This window comes from Ovis aries, chromosome 3 (assembly GCF_016772045.2).
Source record: "Ovis aries strain OAR_USU_Benz2616 breed Rambouillet chromosome 3, ARS-UI_Ramb_v3.0, whole genome shotgun sequence".
Taxonomy (NCBI): domain Eukaryota; kingdom Metazoa; phylum Chordata; class Mammalia; order Artiodactyla; family Bovidae; genus Ovis; species Ovis aries.
The window spans coordinates 80,387,318-80,404,038 of NC_056056.1; the positions used below are offsets into that span (position 1 = coordinate 80,387,318).

At 37.4% G+C, this 16,721-nt stretch overlaps 1 protein-coding gene across 1 annotated transcript in view; it reads left to right on the top strand.

Annotated features, from left to right (window-relative positions):
- Window positions 1–16,721, top strand: part of LRPPRC (leucine rich pentatricopeptide repeat containing) — a 100,979-nt gene that overhangs the window by 82,087 nt on the left and 2,171 nt on the right. The window contains exons 31-37 of the mRNA XM_015094408.4: window positions 2,569–2,657; window positions 6,217–6,421; window positions 8,187–8,326; window positions 8,468–8,583; window positions 11,000–11,074; window positions 12,231–12,315; window positions 14,555–14,697. Coding sequence (XP_014949894.2) covers window positions 2,569–2,657; window positions 6,217–6,421; window positions 8,187–8,326; window positions 8,468–8,583; window positions 11,000–11,074; window positions 12,231–12,315; window positions 14,555–14,697 — 853 coding nt within the window. The remainder of the gene's footprint in view (window positions 1–2,568; window positions 2,658–6,216; window positions 6,422–8,186; window positions 8,327–8,467; window positions 8,584–10,999; window positions 11,075–12,230; window positions 12,316–14,554; window positions 14,698–16,721) is intronic.

The following is a 16,721-nucleotide window of genomic DNA, read 5'->3' on the forward strand; positions in this document are numbered from 1 at the left end:
ATGCAGTCGTTGTTTTTGCTGTACCTTTGGTGTCTCTAATGTGTTACAGATTCACTTGACTGCTTACTAATGAGATTTCTTCAGTTTTGTTAAGAAGGTTATTTAACCTCCCCAACAAGTAATGAAAGCTCAAAAGTAACAAATGCCTTTAAAATTTTTGAAAGAATGATGTTCTTTCATTTTTAGTTAGAAATACATTTCTTCATCTTTCAAAAAAAAAATTTAGGTATAGTGAATTTTTTCAGGGGAGGAGAGCTAGTTATTCATAAAACAGTAAGGGTTATATAAATTGTTATTTTAAATCTTTGTTAACACTGAACTGTATAGTTATGAAATTTGAGAATCGTGTGGTGATAACTCTGCTTTATCTTTGGAGACTAGCACTTTATTTTCTTTTGTTCCTACTAGCTTATTTATTCTGTCTAAAAATAATGTTAAATCAATCACTGATGCTTTTTACTGGATTGGCCAGTTTTTGTTATCCGAAGTAAGATAAATTCTGATCACTGCCTAATGCCCCATGTGCATGTTATGTAAGTACAATCCATAGACCAGTCATTGCTTTGAAATCTCTAAGATGAAACTTTCCCTGTCATATTATCTTCTTTGGTTAAGACAGATTAACTTTTGCAGTTGATTGTAAGTTAAAAGATTGATATCCCTTTCTCTCTGTGATTTTTTTTCCTTTATTTTGGCAGCTCTAAAAATGAAAATGTCTAGAATTCTGTGCTGTCCAATCCAGTAGCCAGTAGCTATAACTGCCCACTTAAATTACTAAAATTAAATATAGTTAAAGTTTCCATTTCTCCACCACAGTAGCCAGGTAGCCACCATGTAGCTTGTGGCTACCCTGTTGGGCGACATGAATAAAAAATATTCTCATCATCACAGTAAGTTTGATCTGACATCTCTGTACTCGATTTTTTTTCCAAAAGGAAAGATCAAAATTAAGAATCAGAAGTAAGCTTCTCCTATTTTATTGTATTAGTGAATCCATCGCAAAGTTACCAGTATAGCTTTTCTCCCTTTGTCAGTTTGAAACATTTTGGTTGTGATTGGTCAGTTTCTGTATGTAAAACGTGTATGTATTCAGCATATAATAGACCTGGGGAGAGTTTTCTTCCTCTTTATCCTCAATTTCGAATTTGTATTGAATACATACCTTCTTGAGATAGGAAGAAATTGTTAAAAGAAGAATATTCTGTGTTTTGAGATTTTCAAAAGGTTTGACATCAAGTGTGGTGTCAGAAGTTTGGTTGCCTTGTGGTTTTAATGACTTTTAGTTAATATTTTCAAGTAAGTATCATATAATACATTTAATAATGTGGGCATAAGAAGTGAGGTTAATTTTAATAGTGTCTCCTTGTTTATTTAATCATGCTAGAGATTGAGAACGTAAATCCTTTATTTTCTGCAGTTTAAAGTCTCATGCACGAGTTGTTGACTTAAGAGCTTTGACAGATGGGACAAAGGAAACAAGTCGAACTGAGCAGTGGGTGCTTTGGTGGGATTAAGAGGATCGTCGGGGGAATAAGAAAATCCTGCACCCGGGAACTGCAGGGGGGATCCCCAGAGGCTGGAAGTGACTGAGAGGATGGGCACATCACGGTGTTTGGGAGGATTTTCTTGGGATTGATGAGAATAATTTAGCAGTGACCCTGCTTTTCTCGCAATCTGCTCAGCTTAGATGGTCATGTCGGCAGGCCAAGGTTGTTAGCAGCCAGACCATCACTGAGCTTGAGAAGGCGAATGGCAGCAATTGCTTTTGCTCCTTCTGACCTTTGGAGATTTCCTAATCAGGAGATGAACCCCAGGGGCATTAAGGATGCTGAAATTTCAATACAGGTGATACACAGTGTAGCAAACAGCTCATCTCTGGCTAGGGTTTTTTTCCTTCTTTTTAATAAATCATGTAGGTTTTAGTCATAAGCAAGTTTTTGCTCTTGAGTTTTAAAAAGTTGGGGGATTACAAATTTAAGGCTGGGACAAGATTGTGTGAAATTTTACATTTTACTGTAACCGTGGGTTTAGTTCTGCAGTAGGTTCACCTTTATGTGTGTAGATGACAGAAATTTGAAAATTAATCAACTGAATGAGATGGTGTTAGTAATATGCTTTAGTTTATATTTAAAATATAAAGTGCTGAAAATAAATGCTCATTTTTGTTGCTGAAAGACTAGTTTTACATTTTATAAATTACGGTGAGTGTAGGGAAAAAAGGAAAAAGTATCCCGCTTAGGATACAGCAGAACAATGCAGGGCATGCAGTTATTTTAGTCATCTAATATGTCAGCATTCAAGAATCTGAACCGATTGTTTAAAAAAAATCTTGTACTTTGTTTCTTTTGTTGCTCATTTCCAACTTTGTCATCTGTCAGAATGCAAAAAAAAATTATCCTTCTATAACCATTGACAGGATAACACAAAAGCTGTCTCCAGGTCGATATTTTGCAGCAATATTTTTAACATACGAACAGTAGTTTTTATAATTTCACCTTGGTGCTCAACCATTTATTATCGTATCAGAAGCATGTCAGTAATTCCTTTCTAAATGTCTGCTTCTTTTAGCGCTGAGACCCACATCAAGGGCTTCACACTGAACGATGCTGCCAACAGCCTCCTCATCATAACGCAAGTTAGGCGGGATTATTTGAAAGGTATGTCACAATGCTTGACCTTTACGTCACATTAATGCCTCTGCAGATTTTTCTTGTAACGCCCTTCGAATACTTGGATAAAGGAGTCCATTTAGCAAATTACCTGCTTATCAAGAGCCTTTTGTGGTAGCTGAGAGACGTAAATTACTGTACATGCATTTATAATACAGCTTGAATATGAATGTACTTGTCATTTGACCACTTAGTCCAGTTTCCATTCCATTTAACACAAGATGGGTTTTCTTAAGATGAATCACAGCTCTTCAGACATGCAAAATTTGTGTTCCAGAACGAGAGAAAGTACAGGCTTTCAAGTGCGTTAAAATTCACAGCACAAGTCATTTTTTGCTTTGGAAATTAACATACTTTAGAGCATCTGAAACAATTCCAGCAGTTGTTTCTTGCGTATTGTGTTGGTTGTGTGTGAGATAGCAAATGAGTTAAATTGAGTGTTAAATGTGTGGGATTGTGCACCAAATGATTATGATATTGATTTTTAAAACTTAATCTAATACTTTTTTAATAGTTCATAATACCAACAGCAGTAAGATACCATGTTTATTTGGAGTTTGGAGTTTTTAAATGAATATTAAGAGGATAACACCAGAGAAATTGGGGATGACTTTGGGGAGGATTGGGACATGGGGCCGTTTGCTTGGCAAGAGGCTGTTTATGGGTTTGCAGAGGGATGGATATGGATGGGATGGGCTTATGAATGAGCTCCCAAGGGGGAAGAATGATGATTCTTTTAAATTTAGATAAGCATCTGTTCATATTTAATTTTACATTTGAATTTTAGTCAATACAGTAACACCACAGTTTTTGCCGATGTAACAAAACCTACTTAGGAACTCTTTAAGGAAGGTTGAAACAGCTTTTTAACTGTTGAATATGTATAGTACCTAGTTTTTTCTTCAGTCTGTGAGAATGGTGTTATTCCTCACTTGCATGCTTATAATAGAATTTTACATCTCTGAAAGTTGCTAATTGTGCAGCTTTAATGTTACCTGTAATGCCTAGAGATATTAGACAATGGATGTCTTCCTAATTAGTGAGGACTGAGTATGTAAGTGATGATTTCTGCCTTCGCAGAAGTGCTGCTTCAGTATTCTGTAGGCAGGACCAGCACATTAAACAGCGCAGCCTTTAGTCATAACAGAGTGTTGTAAGGTTTGCTATTAAAACTTCAAAAGCTTTCACTTTCAGTAGCAAAGGCTTTTGGGCAAGTTGCTTTTTAAATGCAGAAATGATAAACAAATTTTTTCTACTTCTTGTATTTTTATTTTATTTTTTTGGCCATTACACCCAGCATGTGGACTCTTAAGTTCCCAACCAGGGATCAAACCCCATGCCTGCTGCAGTGGGAGTGTGGAGTCTTAACCACTGGACCACCAGGAAAGTCCCTGATAAACAGTTTTAAAGCATCAAAAAATTAAAATTGCTTCTCATATCAATAAGCTCATTTTTGTGAAACGCTTATATTTCTGTAGACATGAAGATCATGTCTACATGATTTTTTAATTTCAAGAGGTTGCTTTTTGAGCTGAATCTGATCATTGTTTAATTGACTGCTACCCTACTTGTATGTTAGGTTATCCTGTGAAAACAACAAGAAACTGATCTAATTTCACATCTGTTTTCATCTGTTCATTGGAGACTGATTGAGAGCAGAAGTCATGAGCCCGCTTTCCATGCCTCCCACCGACTAGTAACCTCCAGTGGTCGTTGTCAAGGGCAAGATGGTATTGGCACTATCCATATTACCCTGTTTGTGCCCCATGGCTGACTAGAGCTCCCAATTAAAAAAAAAAAAATTCAGGTTTCTTTTTCTCAGTTCCATCTAAAGCAGGAAGAAAAATAAAGCCAATTCTGTTCTTAATCTAATTTAACTAGCTTATGCTGTTGTGGAATATTAATAGCTGATACATCACAACTTGGCCATATAATGAGTATTACTCGGGGCGGACGGTGTGGGTGGGAACCACTTTTGATGTCTCATAAGTCATGAATTGTACAGAGGCAAATTCTGTATGGGAATATGATTTCAGTTCCAAGGTCCCCTGCTTCCTTTGGGTAGACATAGGTGATCTGTTTTCGATCCTTCACTCTTTGACACACACATTGGCCTGTAGATGCAAGCTCCAGTGTGGTTAAGTTGTTAAATTATCTGTACCTTAGTTTCCCTCATATAAATTTGGTACCTCAGAAGGTTAGTTGTGTGACTGCTTAATCTGTGTCTGGAGTGTAGAAAGTGCTCAACACACGTAGTAAAAGCTTGATAAATGCTAGTTACTATCTTCAACATGATTATCGTAATTGTTATTTGATCTGCTTGTAGGAAGATCCTTCTTAGCTGACAGTATTGCTGGCTAATATGAATATTCCAAAGTTGATTATCTGTGTATGACCAGCAGTTAAGAAGATTTTATCAAGCCTATTTTCTATAGATAAAATTTTTTATTTCCTATATGTTCATATGTAAAATTTTACTGAATATACCTTTTAACCTTTTTTTCCCTTTTCCCCATTTAAGAATCACTCATTTAAAGTATAGATTTGGAGTAATAATAAATTTTTTATTCAGTAATAAATACTAAATTCGTGATGTCTTTTTTGTATCACTTTTAATAGCGTGTTTAATTATTACCCTTTCCCTGTTCTTCTGTTAATGATGGACTGTTCTTATTTGGAAAGCTGCTTTGAGAGTCTTAGTTTTGTGTAGGTTGCATTGCCTTAATTGCTAGAGAGCCATGAAGTTTTCTTTGGTAGCAGTGATTGTCAAGTGTTACATGTTCCCTCCAGTCCACCACTGTATTTAGTTTAATGATTTTGCTACTCTTGCGCTTAAGTCAGTAACTCAGAAGGATATTCCATATTTATCCATAATCAAATACTTGTAAGTTTGATATTAAAAAAACAAACTCCCGTGGAGAGTCTCTCTGGGAACCTGATGAGCTTTCTTTTCTCTGAAAAATCAGTGCAAGAAAATATCTGCATGGTATTTAATCATGTAAAATAAATTTGTCTCTGTGTGAGCTGAATGTTCCAGGTAGGCTGTTCATCTTGGATGATCAAACCTTTTTGGATTAGAAAGAGATACTGTTTTCAAGAAAGAATCTTTGGGATATTAGAAGATTTTGATAATCATGAATCTTTTGCATGTAATAAAATCTGGGGAAGTATGAATGCAGGTAAAAGTTACGTAGTTTTGGAAAGTCTTTAATTTTTAAAATTCTTCCTTATTTATATTTCTCTAAACTTGTCAACTTCCTCAAAATTAGTCACTAAATGTTGTCCCTGAATGGAACCTGCTTTCTATCAGTAACATTTGCATTTCTGTGTGACTTAAAGAAGACATTTTTCTGGTCTCTGATATAGTCAAATAAATAATTTTTTTTCAGGCTTCACATAAATATTAATATTTTCTATAATGTAGAATAAAAGTATTCATAGCTTTTTGTGTATAGTCATTTGGTGCTCATATTTAAAAGCTAGTTCTCAAAATGCATTGTCAGTACATTTCATATAAGAAAAACTGTCGCCTGCTTTTCTGTTATAGATGCTCTGACAACACTAAAAACAGCCTTAGATCTGGACCAGATACCTTCTCGATTAGCAGTGACCCGCCTTATTCAGGCCTGTGCTTTGAAGGGTGATACAGAAAGCATACATGACATTCAGAAGTTGGTAAATGGACTCGAGGACTCAATTGGACTTTCCCGTATGGTTTTCATCAATAACATTGCTTTAGCACAAATAAAGAAGTGAGTATCTTCAAACTTGCTTTTCTTTCACTGTACACACTGGAAAGAACGTTATCTCAAATACCACCTTTTAAAAACTAGGCAGGCTATTAGAAACCGTATCAACTGTAGAGAAAATAGTGATGCCAGTTGCTGCCTATTTTATAATTGTCAGGGAATAATTTTGTGTTGCAAAATATGTTTTAGCTGTAAATTAAATCGTAAACAACTGATCAAAGTTTTCAAATTCATAAAATTTGCCCCACAGTTGATAACTTTTCTCATTCATACATGCCAGGCCCTTGTTGAAACACTTCTTTACGAAACTGAAAAATGAGTTCATTTGAATGTCAGCAACACTTGGAGGTGACACTCTGCCAGAACACCATGAAATGGGGGGCCCAACAAGCTTGTGAAAAACACGCCTTTCTATTTTGTCCACTCTCCTGTTCATCCACCCGTGTCAACACACACCCACACAAAGGGAGGTATTTACAGGTGATTCTCTTATCCCCATTTCTAGATTCCTTATTGAGAATCACTATTCTAGAAATAAATAAGAACTTGGTTTTTATTAGCCTCACTGGTGAAGTTAAAGATTCATGTTGGTAATTATGAAATTGACATTCTTCATGCTTTTAGGGAAAAAAATGTTCGTTAGCAATTACTCTTACATACATGTAATGGGTTGTGATACTAAAATGTCTTTTTGGCTTTTACGGGGTTTTTGTTTTTTCCTTTCTTTGGACAGAAGTTGTTTGGTTTTTCCCCCTTTTAAAACTGTTTACCCATATAGAACTTCTAACTTTCCTTTTAGTAAGAAAATGTGATTATTATTTTAAGTTAGGAGATTCCAGAAAATTATTCAAGAAAGATCCGGATGAATTTTAAATGTTACCATATAATCAGAGTTTTATATGATATGGAGATGTTTTTATTAACTATCAAATATAATTGACTATTAAATAATTCCCTAACTAAAACCCTTAAGAAAAATTGATTGTAATGGGGTTCATTTTTAGAGAATTCTTGTTTCAGGTGATAATTCCAACATAAAATTGATTATTTGGATTTGGAGTACCATACCATAACGGTAAAGTATCAGTTAAAGAGCACCTTAGCCAAAAAGTTAGTCAGAAAGATAATTTTCATCATAAGTTGTTTAATAAGGCCATGTAATTAATTTTTTAAGAATGAAGTATGAAGATACTTTGTTCAGAGAACTTTGATATAAATTGAATATTTTTCGAATGTTGTATATCACCTGACAAGAACAAATTGTTGTGACTGTGGGTTGAGAGACGTGAAAATGTACCTTTTGCAGACATTATCAGCATTTTTAAGAATCCTGAGATTAACATTATCTTTATTACTTCCTGCAGTAGTGACCAGTTGTAGATTATAATGCCAAAGTTATAAAAGATTTCATTTTATATCCAAACAGCTGCAAAAACAAAACTTTGAAATACAATAATTTTTTAAGTTACCGTCTTTAATTCTTCTCTATATAGTTGTTTGTTTTTTTCTCTAGACCAGTGTTTTAAAATAAGCAGCTACTTCAGTTGTTTGTTGCACCATAAAGCACCCAGTGATTGCCTTTGCCACGTAAATGTAATTTGGTTCAACTTGTATAATGTTTTTTATCTGGTTAATTATAAATACATTGTCTTTTTTTTCCCCTAAAGTGCTTGCATGTGTAAATACTAAATTACCTGTACTGAAACTGCCTGCAATGTTAATATAAAAGCAAATATTTCTTTATAATTTATTTTACTTTCTTTTATAGTAATAACATAGATGTTGCAATAGAAAGCATTGAAAATATGCTTACTTCAGAGAACCAAACTGTGGACCCTCAGTACTTTGGCTTGGCATACTTATTCCGAAAAGTCATAGAGGGACAGTTGGAACCAGCACTTGAAAAGAGTAAGTTAGCTCTTCTGGTCGAAGAGCAAAGAAGCACTTTCTCTAGCCTGTGTGGACTGACTATCTTTGGTGAGTTAGTTATACCGTTGTTTAAATGAAAGATTTTTCTTACTTGTCTTTTTTTTTTTTTTTTTTTTTCAGTAAGCATCATGGCGGAGAGATTGGCCAATCAGTTTGCAGTTTACAAACCTGTAACTGATCTTTTCCTTCAGCTTGTGGATTCAGGCAAGGTGGATGATGCCAGAGCTCTCCTACAGGTAATGACCCATCGCATGTGGAGCAGTGAGGCTTTGTGACTTGTGTGAAGTCAGCTGAGAAATTACTAGGGTTAGGTATGTGGTGGAAGACCGGACGTGAAGGGCAGCACTGCTAGCACATTTAAATTCAATGTAAATCAAGGTTACATGACAAGGACTGGATTGTATGTTACAGGTTGCTGGTTTTAAAGATGCCAAATTGGACTAGAAATGTCTTTAGAGTTAAATGGGGGTGGAAAGAGACATGTTTTGCCGAAATGATTTAAAGACCAATGTTTCCATGCAGATAGGTATTGCAAAACAATTCCTTTGATTTCCTAGTTTAATTTCTCTAGCGCTCTAAATACCACACGTCACCATGGCAACACAGTTTGCAAACAAAAAGTAGGAAATATTTGCTTTTCAAGTACTGCTTCTCTTGAATACTCAAACACTCTTGGTGCCTTATTCAAGATTTATTAAGAGTCAGATTTGCTTTCTATTCACCTGTGTGTCACAGACACATTAAATGACAAATGCAGGTCTCTGTGGCCCACACTCTCAGTTAAATTAGCAATCTTCAGGGAAGGAGACAACTGCATTCATGCCATTTTAATAGCACTAAATATAAAGCCGCGCCAAGTGCCGACAGAACGGTGGGTGATCGGAGCTGCCACTGGTAATGTACACAAACAGGCACCGCCAGGGAGCCCCTTCCCAGCAGGTGGCAGTCAAACAGTCACCGTGATCCCGCCAACGGCTGTGTTTGTGTAGACTCCCTGTGTCAAATTGAGGCCTGGGACCAGTTTCTGATAGTAAACAGTATTACATTCACTTACGTTTTTGCTAGCTGTGACACATCTTAGGTAGCAGATAGAGAGGGGAAAGTGAACTCACCTGCTTGTGATCCTGAAAGGCCATCCAGTTCGAGAGTGGAATCCAAGCCATTTGTAAAAGGAGTTCCTGAGAAATTTCTCTGTGTTAACAGTTTTGTGAAAAGCATAAGTTGGCACTGCCTCTAAAGCTTTTTTTACTTTTGTTCCTGGAGAGAGAGAAATGCCAATTATTTGAGAATTTTCTTGTTTACTTTTTTCCCCCTTTAAAAATGTTTTTTTGAAACAGAAATGGCAATTTATAATGGGGATTCAGGAATCTTTTCATTGTTCTATCTTCTTGCCTTCTGTGTTAAAAGCTTTATCTTGAAAAGAATAAAGTCTCATGTTTTATCTTTGTATGGTACATACCTAAGTGTACCTACTCAGGTATATGCATGTCTAGCTGAGTATTCATTCAGCTGTGACACATTACTACAATAGCTCTTTAGAAAGATGCACTTGGTATTTCATTTACAAGCTTTTTCCGAGCCATGGTCATCAAGGCTCTTAGTAGCCCAGGGTGGGAGGCACTGGGGATGTGATGGCTGCCCTCAGAGCTGCCTGTGCCCGCAGCAGCCTGTCCACAGGGCTTTATGGCAGCCAAGTGCTGCTGCAGCAGCGTCGTCTTTGCACGTTTATTCCTTCAGTAGGCTGTGGTTTCAGATGGTAAACCCTTCACCCATTCTTTACCTGCTTGCCAAACAGTTAAAGATTCTTACTGTAGTGAAGAATACCTTATTCACAGATGTTGAAAGCATCCGTTTATAGTGTGAATGTTCTGTGTGTCCCCCAAAGTTCTTTTTATGCTAGTCGTTTTAGTATTGACAGTGTTTTAAAGCTTGGAAAGAGCAATGTGCTTTTAGAAACTTAAGAGAATGACATCTGCGATGAATGTAAACTAAAATATTGTCTTGCCATATTTGATTTTACTATAGCATCTAAGATGGGATAGACACTTGATTTATCTGGTCTGTCATATAAACTTTTTTTTTTTTGAGTTTAACTTTTGTCTCTTTCTCAAGCACTGGCTGTCTGTTGCAATGAAAGCCTTTTATAAAATAGAGAGATTGAAATCAGTCCTTTTGTATGCATAAGTGTAGGTAATTATACTTTAAAGAGAACTTGCTTTGTACATTTTAATTTTTATAAAGAAACGAGCAGTTATCTCCCTGACACCTTATTAAATGTATAATTAACCTTATGATCCCTAGCTCACTTGTGAATGCTTGGCAGTATAATTGGAGAGGCATAGTGTTTCTTTTTTCCCTCTTTCTTTGCAGTCCTAAACCTTATTCTGTGGTTGTTGAAGCATTAGTTTAATTTTTCCCTTTTCTTTTTAAACAAACTTTATACTTGCAGTGCCAGGGACAACATTCACAAAAGCTTGGCAGAGCTTGCACTTGTTTTCTTTTTTTGCTTTGAAAAAATTGGTTGACTATTAGGCCTTCCTGTTAGTAATGATACATTACTATATTATTGTGAACTTTCTTAATTGGAAATATTCACCTTGGTCCCCTTGTTTATCAAAACCGTCACTTACTGAATAATGTTTCGATTTTTAGAGGTGTGGTGCAATCGCGGAACAAATGCCGATTCTCTTGGTGTTCTGTATTAGGAATTCTCAGAGACCAGGAAAGGTAAGGTGCTGTACTTGCTGCCAAGGCAATAATGCTATGAGCTAGTCTTGTTCAAAGGTATTGAGTATCATAGAAGAGCTTTTTGATTCAGGACCTTTTCTAAAAATGCTGCAGAGATTGAACACTTGCTGGCCTGAACTTGTTTACTTTTTTAAGATACTGATGCAAAGTCAATTCTGGCTCCTTGGTTGTATTGGAAATGCAAAACAGGTTCATGCAGTGCATTGAGCGCCAAGAAAGGACCCTTAGGAATGTAAGATACAAATCCCATTGCTTGGGTCGCTGGGTGAGTTTCAGAGTGCAGAGCCTGAGGGAGCTGCCTGCTCCAGAGCGCCTCCTGTCAGGTCACTCAGGGAGAAACTGTGAGGTGGAGGAGCTCTTTAGCTTATTTATACTAAAAGTGTGTGTGTGTGTATGAAACAACCAAATCTTATTGATGTTTATTTAAAAAAAAAAAAAGAATAAAAGCGTATTTCAAAACTGTCCTTTTAGACTCGATTTTACCTGTGAGTGGGCCCCAGAAACCATGTTTTTAGGTTATTTGGGCACATTATGAAGTTCTAAACTGAGCGCCAATTGTAATGTTTGTTTTATATGAAACATTTAGGTTATTTCCAACTCTGGAAACTAATTTTTCTTAATTTTCACATAAACACACTTTTTAAAAGGAAAATACTTACCGAATTGCACTTTTCTCTCTGACTCATGTATTTAGTTACATCAGGCATCATTTAGGAAGTATTCAGTTGCCCTTTTTTTCCTTTCTATGAGATTATATAAAATGATGTATATTTACATATAACCTACCACTCATTACCTGTAAATGTTAAATCATCCCTAGATTACTGACAATACCTAATACAGTGTAAATTCTATTTGCTGGCACCCAGAAAATTCAACATTTGCATTTTTGGACTTTCTAGAATTTTTTTTTCCTGAATATTTTTCGTCCAGGGTTGGTTAAATCCAGAGACTTGGAACCCACAGGTTCCAGAGGGGCTGACTATACTAAGAGATACAAAAGGGAATAGTCCATTAAATTGAGTAGGCAGTTCTACTGTATTATTGTTAATTTCTATGATACAATGTCCATATATCTGTCATATTTCACTGTTCTTTTGAGTTGTGGTGATGTTACCTATATTTAATTTCCTAGGCACCAGTTATGAAGTCTTTGTTAGAATTGATTCCTGAATTAATTGACAAGGAAGAAGCATACACTTGCCTCATGAAAAGCTATGGTAATAAGTCTCACGTAACTGCATTATTTAAGTGATTTAAATATTTGTAGTATAGTCAACAAGTCTTCAGCTCAAAAGCAGTAATCCTAAATATCAGATAATTGCTTACGGTATAAATAATTTATTTAGCCTTGGGGTATGTTGTAAAACTACATTTAAGGGAGTTCCCTGGTGGCTCAGTGGTAAAGGATTTGCCAGCCAATGCAGAAGGCATGGGTTTGATCCCAGATCTGGAAGATCCCCACATGCCATGGGGATTAACCCTATGCGCCACAACTGTTGGGCCTGCCCTCTAGAGCCCAGGAGCTGCAGCTGCTGAAGCCCGTGTGCCATAGGGCCCGTGCTCTGCAACATGGGAAGCCGCTGCAACAAGAAGCTTGTGCACCACCACCGGAGAGTAGCCTCTGCTCGCCACAACTAGAAAAAAGCCCATGCATCAGCAAAGACCCAGCACAGCCAAAAAAGAAAAAAAAGAAACCCCGTGTTTAAAAAAAAAAATCTGAAATTATTCTTATATGTTACTGTAAACCACCTCTGAGCATCTTCTGAGGGGCCCTGCTTTGTTGAGTTACGATCCAGCTTCCTGGAAAGACTTAGAAGTCCACTTGGGTGTACATTCTGGGAACCAGTCCTGCCCCTCCAAGGGCCTGGCGCCTGAAAATGGCTATATGTTTAAGACTTCACTTGCCTGTTTGCTCCTTCAGTGGCCTACCGACCTCCTCTTGGAAATAGCAAACACCTTCATTAAAAAGTGGGCCCCAAGGTTTTACCTGAAGTCACAGTTTTGAAATTGTAGTCTTTTAAGCAGTTTTCTTCCCTGGTTGCCAGGCGACCACACGTGAAAGGGAACCAGTTTAAAGTTTCCTCAGTAATTAAAATGAATGTCAGCATTTGTAAGTTATGATCAGCTGTCCATCTGACACCCGCTGATTTGTTCACTTGAGCCACAGGGTAAATAAAGAGTTGCTTTGTGGATTTGATTGTTGGCAGGACACCAGACTTAGCAATCAGAATTCTCCATTTTTTACCCTTATGAGCGGAATATGATATATTTTGAAATAGTGCTATAGTCATAAACTTTCTTAAGGTTACATTTGCAGAATTGGCAGGTATTAGTAGTATGTAAGATGAAGTAGTATAAAACAGCATGGCTATCCTACTGAATTGCGTGACAGTTGGGAGGGAGAAGAGCAGGGAGATCAGGAAATAAGGAAAGAGAAGATAGGAGTGTTTTGGGAGTAGCTCCCTAGAAGATGGTAGAGCTTGGGTTGAGCCCTTGGCAGTGGAAGGAGAAGCCTTTGGTCTCTTAGGGAAGGGAGCAAAGGATTCACACAGAGGAAACTGGCTTCACCCAAACTAAAGATCTGTTCAGCTTCAGTGAGAGGTGTACAGTCATCCTCAGTCCCTTTAGGGAGATCCTTGATTGATCCCTGAACATCCCACATCTTCCTGGAGGCTCACCTTGGTGCTGGTAGAGTTGGGGTTAATTATTCAGCATCAATGTAGGGTAGATGTTAACAATCTAATGCAAGATCAAAGAGTCAGATCACTAACAATTCTTAGCAGAGCCTGTATAATTTCAACAGTGAACTTAAAAATATTTGCATGTCAGCCACAAGTAGAGAGCCAGCTGAACTTAGCTCCTAGGCTGCTGCGTCATCCAATTACATGAAATATTAGTGTAGCTTGTTACACAGATGTATGTAGTTTTTTAATGTATATTAGTAATGTATATAAATTTGGGGGGATCACTAGCTAACTATATGCCTCACTTGCATATTTTAGAATAGGAGAATATATTGAAAGTCTTCTGGTGGTGTTTAGCAGCTTAGTAGCTGATCTTGATGTAGATACAGACTTCCACATTACTTATTTTACATGCCCCTCATTACAAAAGTCACTGAATTAGCCTGATTTCAAAGTGTGGTTTTGTAGAGAAGATTGAATGGCGTGTGCTTACTCTGTGATTGAAGACTTCTGTCTGGTCAGTTGAACTAGCATGGGCCTTTTAAATAGCTGTGTTGCCGTTTTCCTTCTCTTTCATAGTGGGTAATGCTGAGTGAGAGGTGTGGGGAAGAAGACTGGGTTGTAGATCCTGGGTATGGTTTTTTTTGTTGAAGGTAGTTGAGTATTGGTTTCGTTTAGGATGAAGGGATCCAGGTATGGATGAATGGCTAAGTGTTTGGGAAAAACAAGAAGAGAGGTTGACTTTATCTATGATTAATATCTTTTTTTCTAGTCTTCGACAATGATGTCACATCTGCTAAAGCACTATATGAAAGTTTGACTGCAAAGAATGTAAAATTGAATGATCTGTTTCTAAAGCGTTACGCAGTTTTGCTGAAGAATGCTGGAGAGTCTGTCCCTTTCACTGAACCTCCTGTGAGTGTTTCTTAATTAAGAGGGGGGAAATACCTCTACAGATTTGTGTATGCTTCATAATAATGTGTGAAGAATAAGGTGAATACTTAATTACATGAGGATTAGATCTCTGTGAAGGACCCTCCAGGGAGGGCTTCAGGAACTAAAGATATGCTATGGGTCTGGCTGCTGCAGAACAGCCCTCTGATACCTAGGTTTAAAATACAAGGTCACTCTCAGACCTTCAGCTGTAGGTATGAATTTATCAAATGTCCTTGGGGCAGTTCTCTCTTCATTTCAACTTGAAATAGGATTTAATGGCCTGTATTTCAGTAACTAAGCATATTATGTCACTGTTAATTACTTGTTCATTTCCATTTTTAAATAAGTTGGTTTTTATTTCTTTATCTAAGGTTTTTAATTGAAGTATAATTGACATAGCATTATATTAATTTCAAGTGTACAAAATAATTTGATTTATGTAGATACTGCAGAATGATCATCACAGTAAGTCCAGTTAATGTTGGCCACCATACATAGTCAAATATTTTTTCGTGTGAAAACTTTCAAGATCTGCTCTCTTAGCTGCTGTCGAATGTGCAGTACAGTATTATTAACTATATATATATATGTATGTATATTGTCTCCCCATGGTTTACCCACTTTCATCCTCCCCAACCCACACCCCTGCCTGCCTCAGGCAACCTTTGCTGCTGCTGCTGCCACTCAGTCGCGTCAGTTTTGTCCGACTCTGCGACCCCATACATGGCAGCCCATCAGGCTCCCCCATCCCTGGGATTCTCCAGGCAAGAACACTGGAGTGGGTTGCCATTTCCTTCTCCAATGCAGGAAAGTGAAAAGTGAAAGTGAAGTCACTCAGTCATGTCTGACTCTTAGCGACCCCATGGACTGCAGCCCACCAGGCTCCTCCATCCATGGGACTTGCCAGGCAAGAGTAGGCAAGCAACCCTCTGCAGGCAACCTTTAAGCAACCACTAATCTAGTCTCTATCCATGATCTTTGTGTTTTTCAGATTCTAGGTATAAGTGAGATCACACAGTGTTTATCTTTTTCTGTCTGGCTTATTTCACATAGCACAATACTCTCGAGGTCCATCCTTGCTTGTTGTTGCAAGTGGCAAGATTGCATTCTTTTTACGGCAGAATAATAATCCTGTGTCTGTGTGTGACATTTTCTTTATTCCTCGATCCATCGATGGGTGTTTAGCTTGTTTCCTTGTCTTGGCTCCTGTTAACTCTGCAGTGAATATGCGGGGAGCATATATCTTTTTAAATTAATGTTTTCATTTTTTTGGATAAATACCCAGAAGTGGAATTGCTAGATTATATGTTAGTTTTATTTTGGATTTCGTGAGGAGCCGCCATAGTTTTACTTAGTGGCTACACCATGTATGTTCCCACCAACAGCGCACACGGGCTCCTTTATCTCCATATCTTCACCAACACTTGTTATTTCTAGTCATATTTTTACAGTAGCCATTCTAACAGGTATGAAGGGAGATCCATCTCAGGGTGTTTTTTATTTGCAATTCCCTGATTGGTGATGTTGAGCAGCTTTTCACATACCTCTTGGCCATCTGTAGTTCATTTCTGGAAACATGTCTCTTCAGTTCCATTGTTGCTGTTGAGCTATATAAATTTTTTGTATGACAGTTAACCCTCATCAGATAAATACCTTTGCAAATATTTTCTCCCATTCAGTAGGTTGCCTGGGAAATTTTGTTTTACTTGGCTTTGTTTAATGAGAGAAATCATATGTGCAGAATTCCTTTTTACTGTTTCACTGAACTGGAAGTGGCTAAAACATGTTTATTTCAAACCTCTTAACCTTCCCAAGGGAGACTGCAGAGTTTCCCAAGCGTTAACACCTGCACACACAGAGGAGGGGCTCCTGGTGCTTGACTCTGACTTGGGGGCTATTGGATAGGTGATTTCATGAAGCAGAGCAGAGTGCTGAAGCCTTGAGGGGACGGCAGCTCTCATGGGCCCAGCAGTCTGTCCCGCCCGTTGGCAGTACTTTGTGAT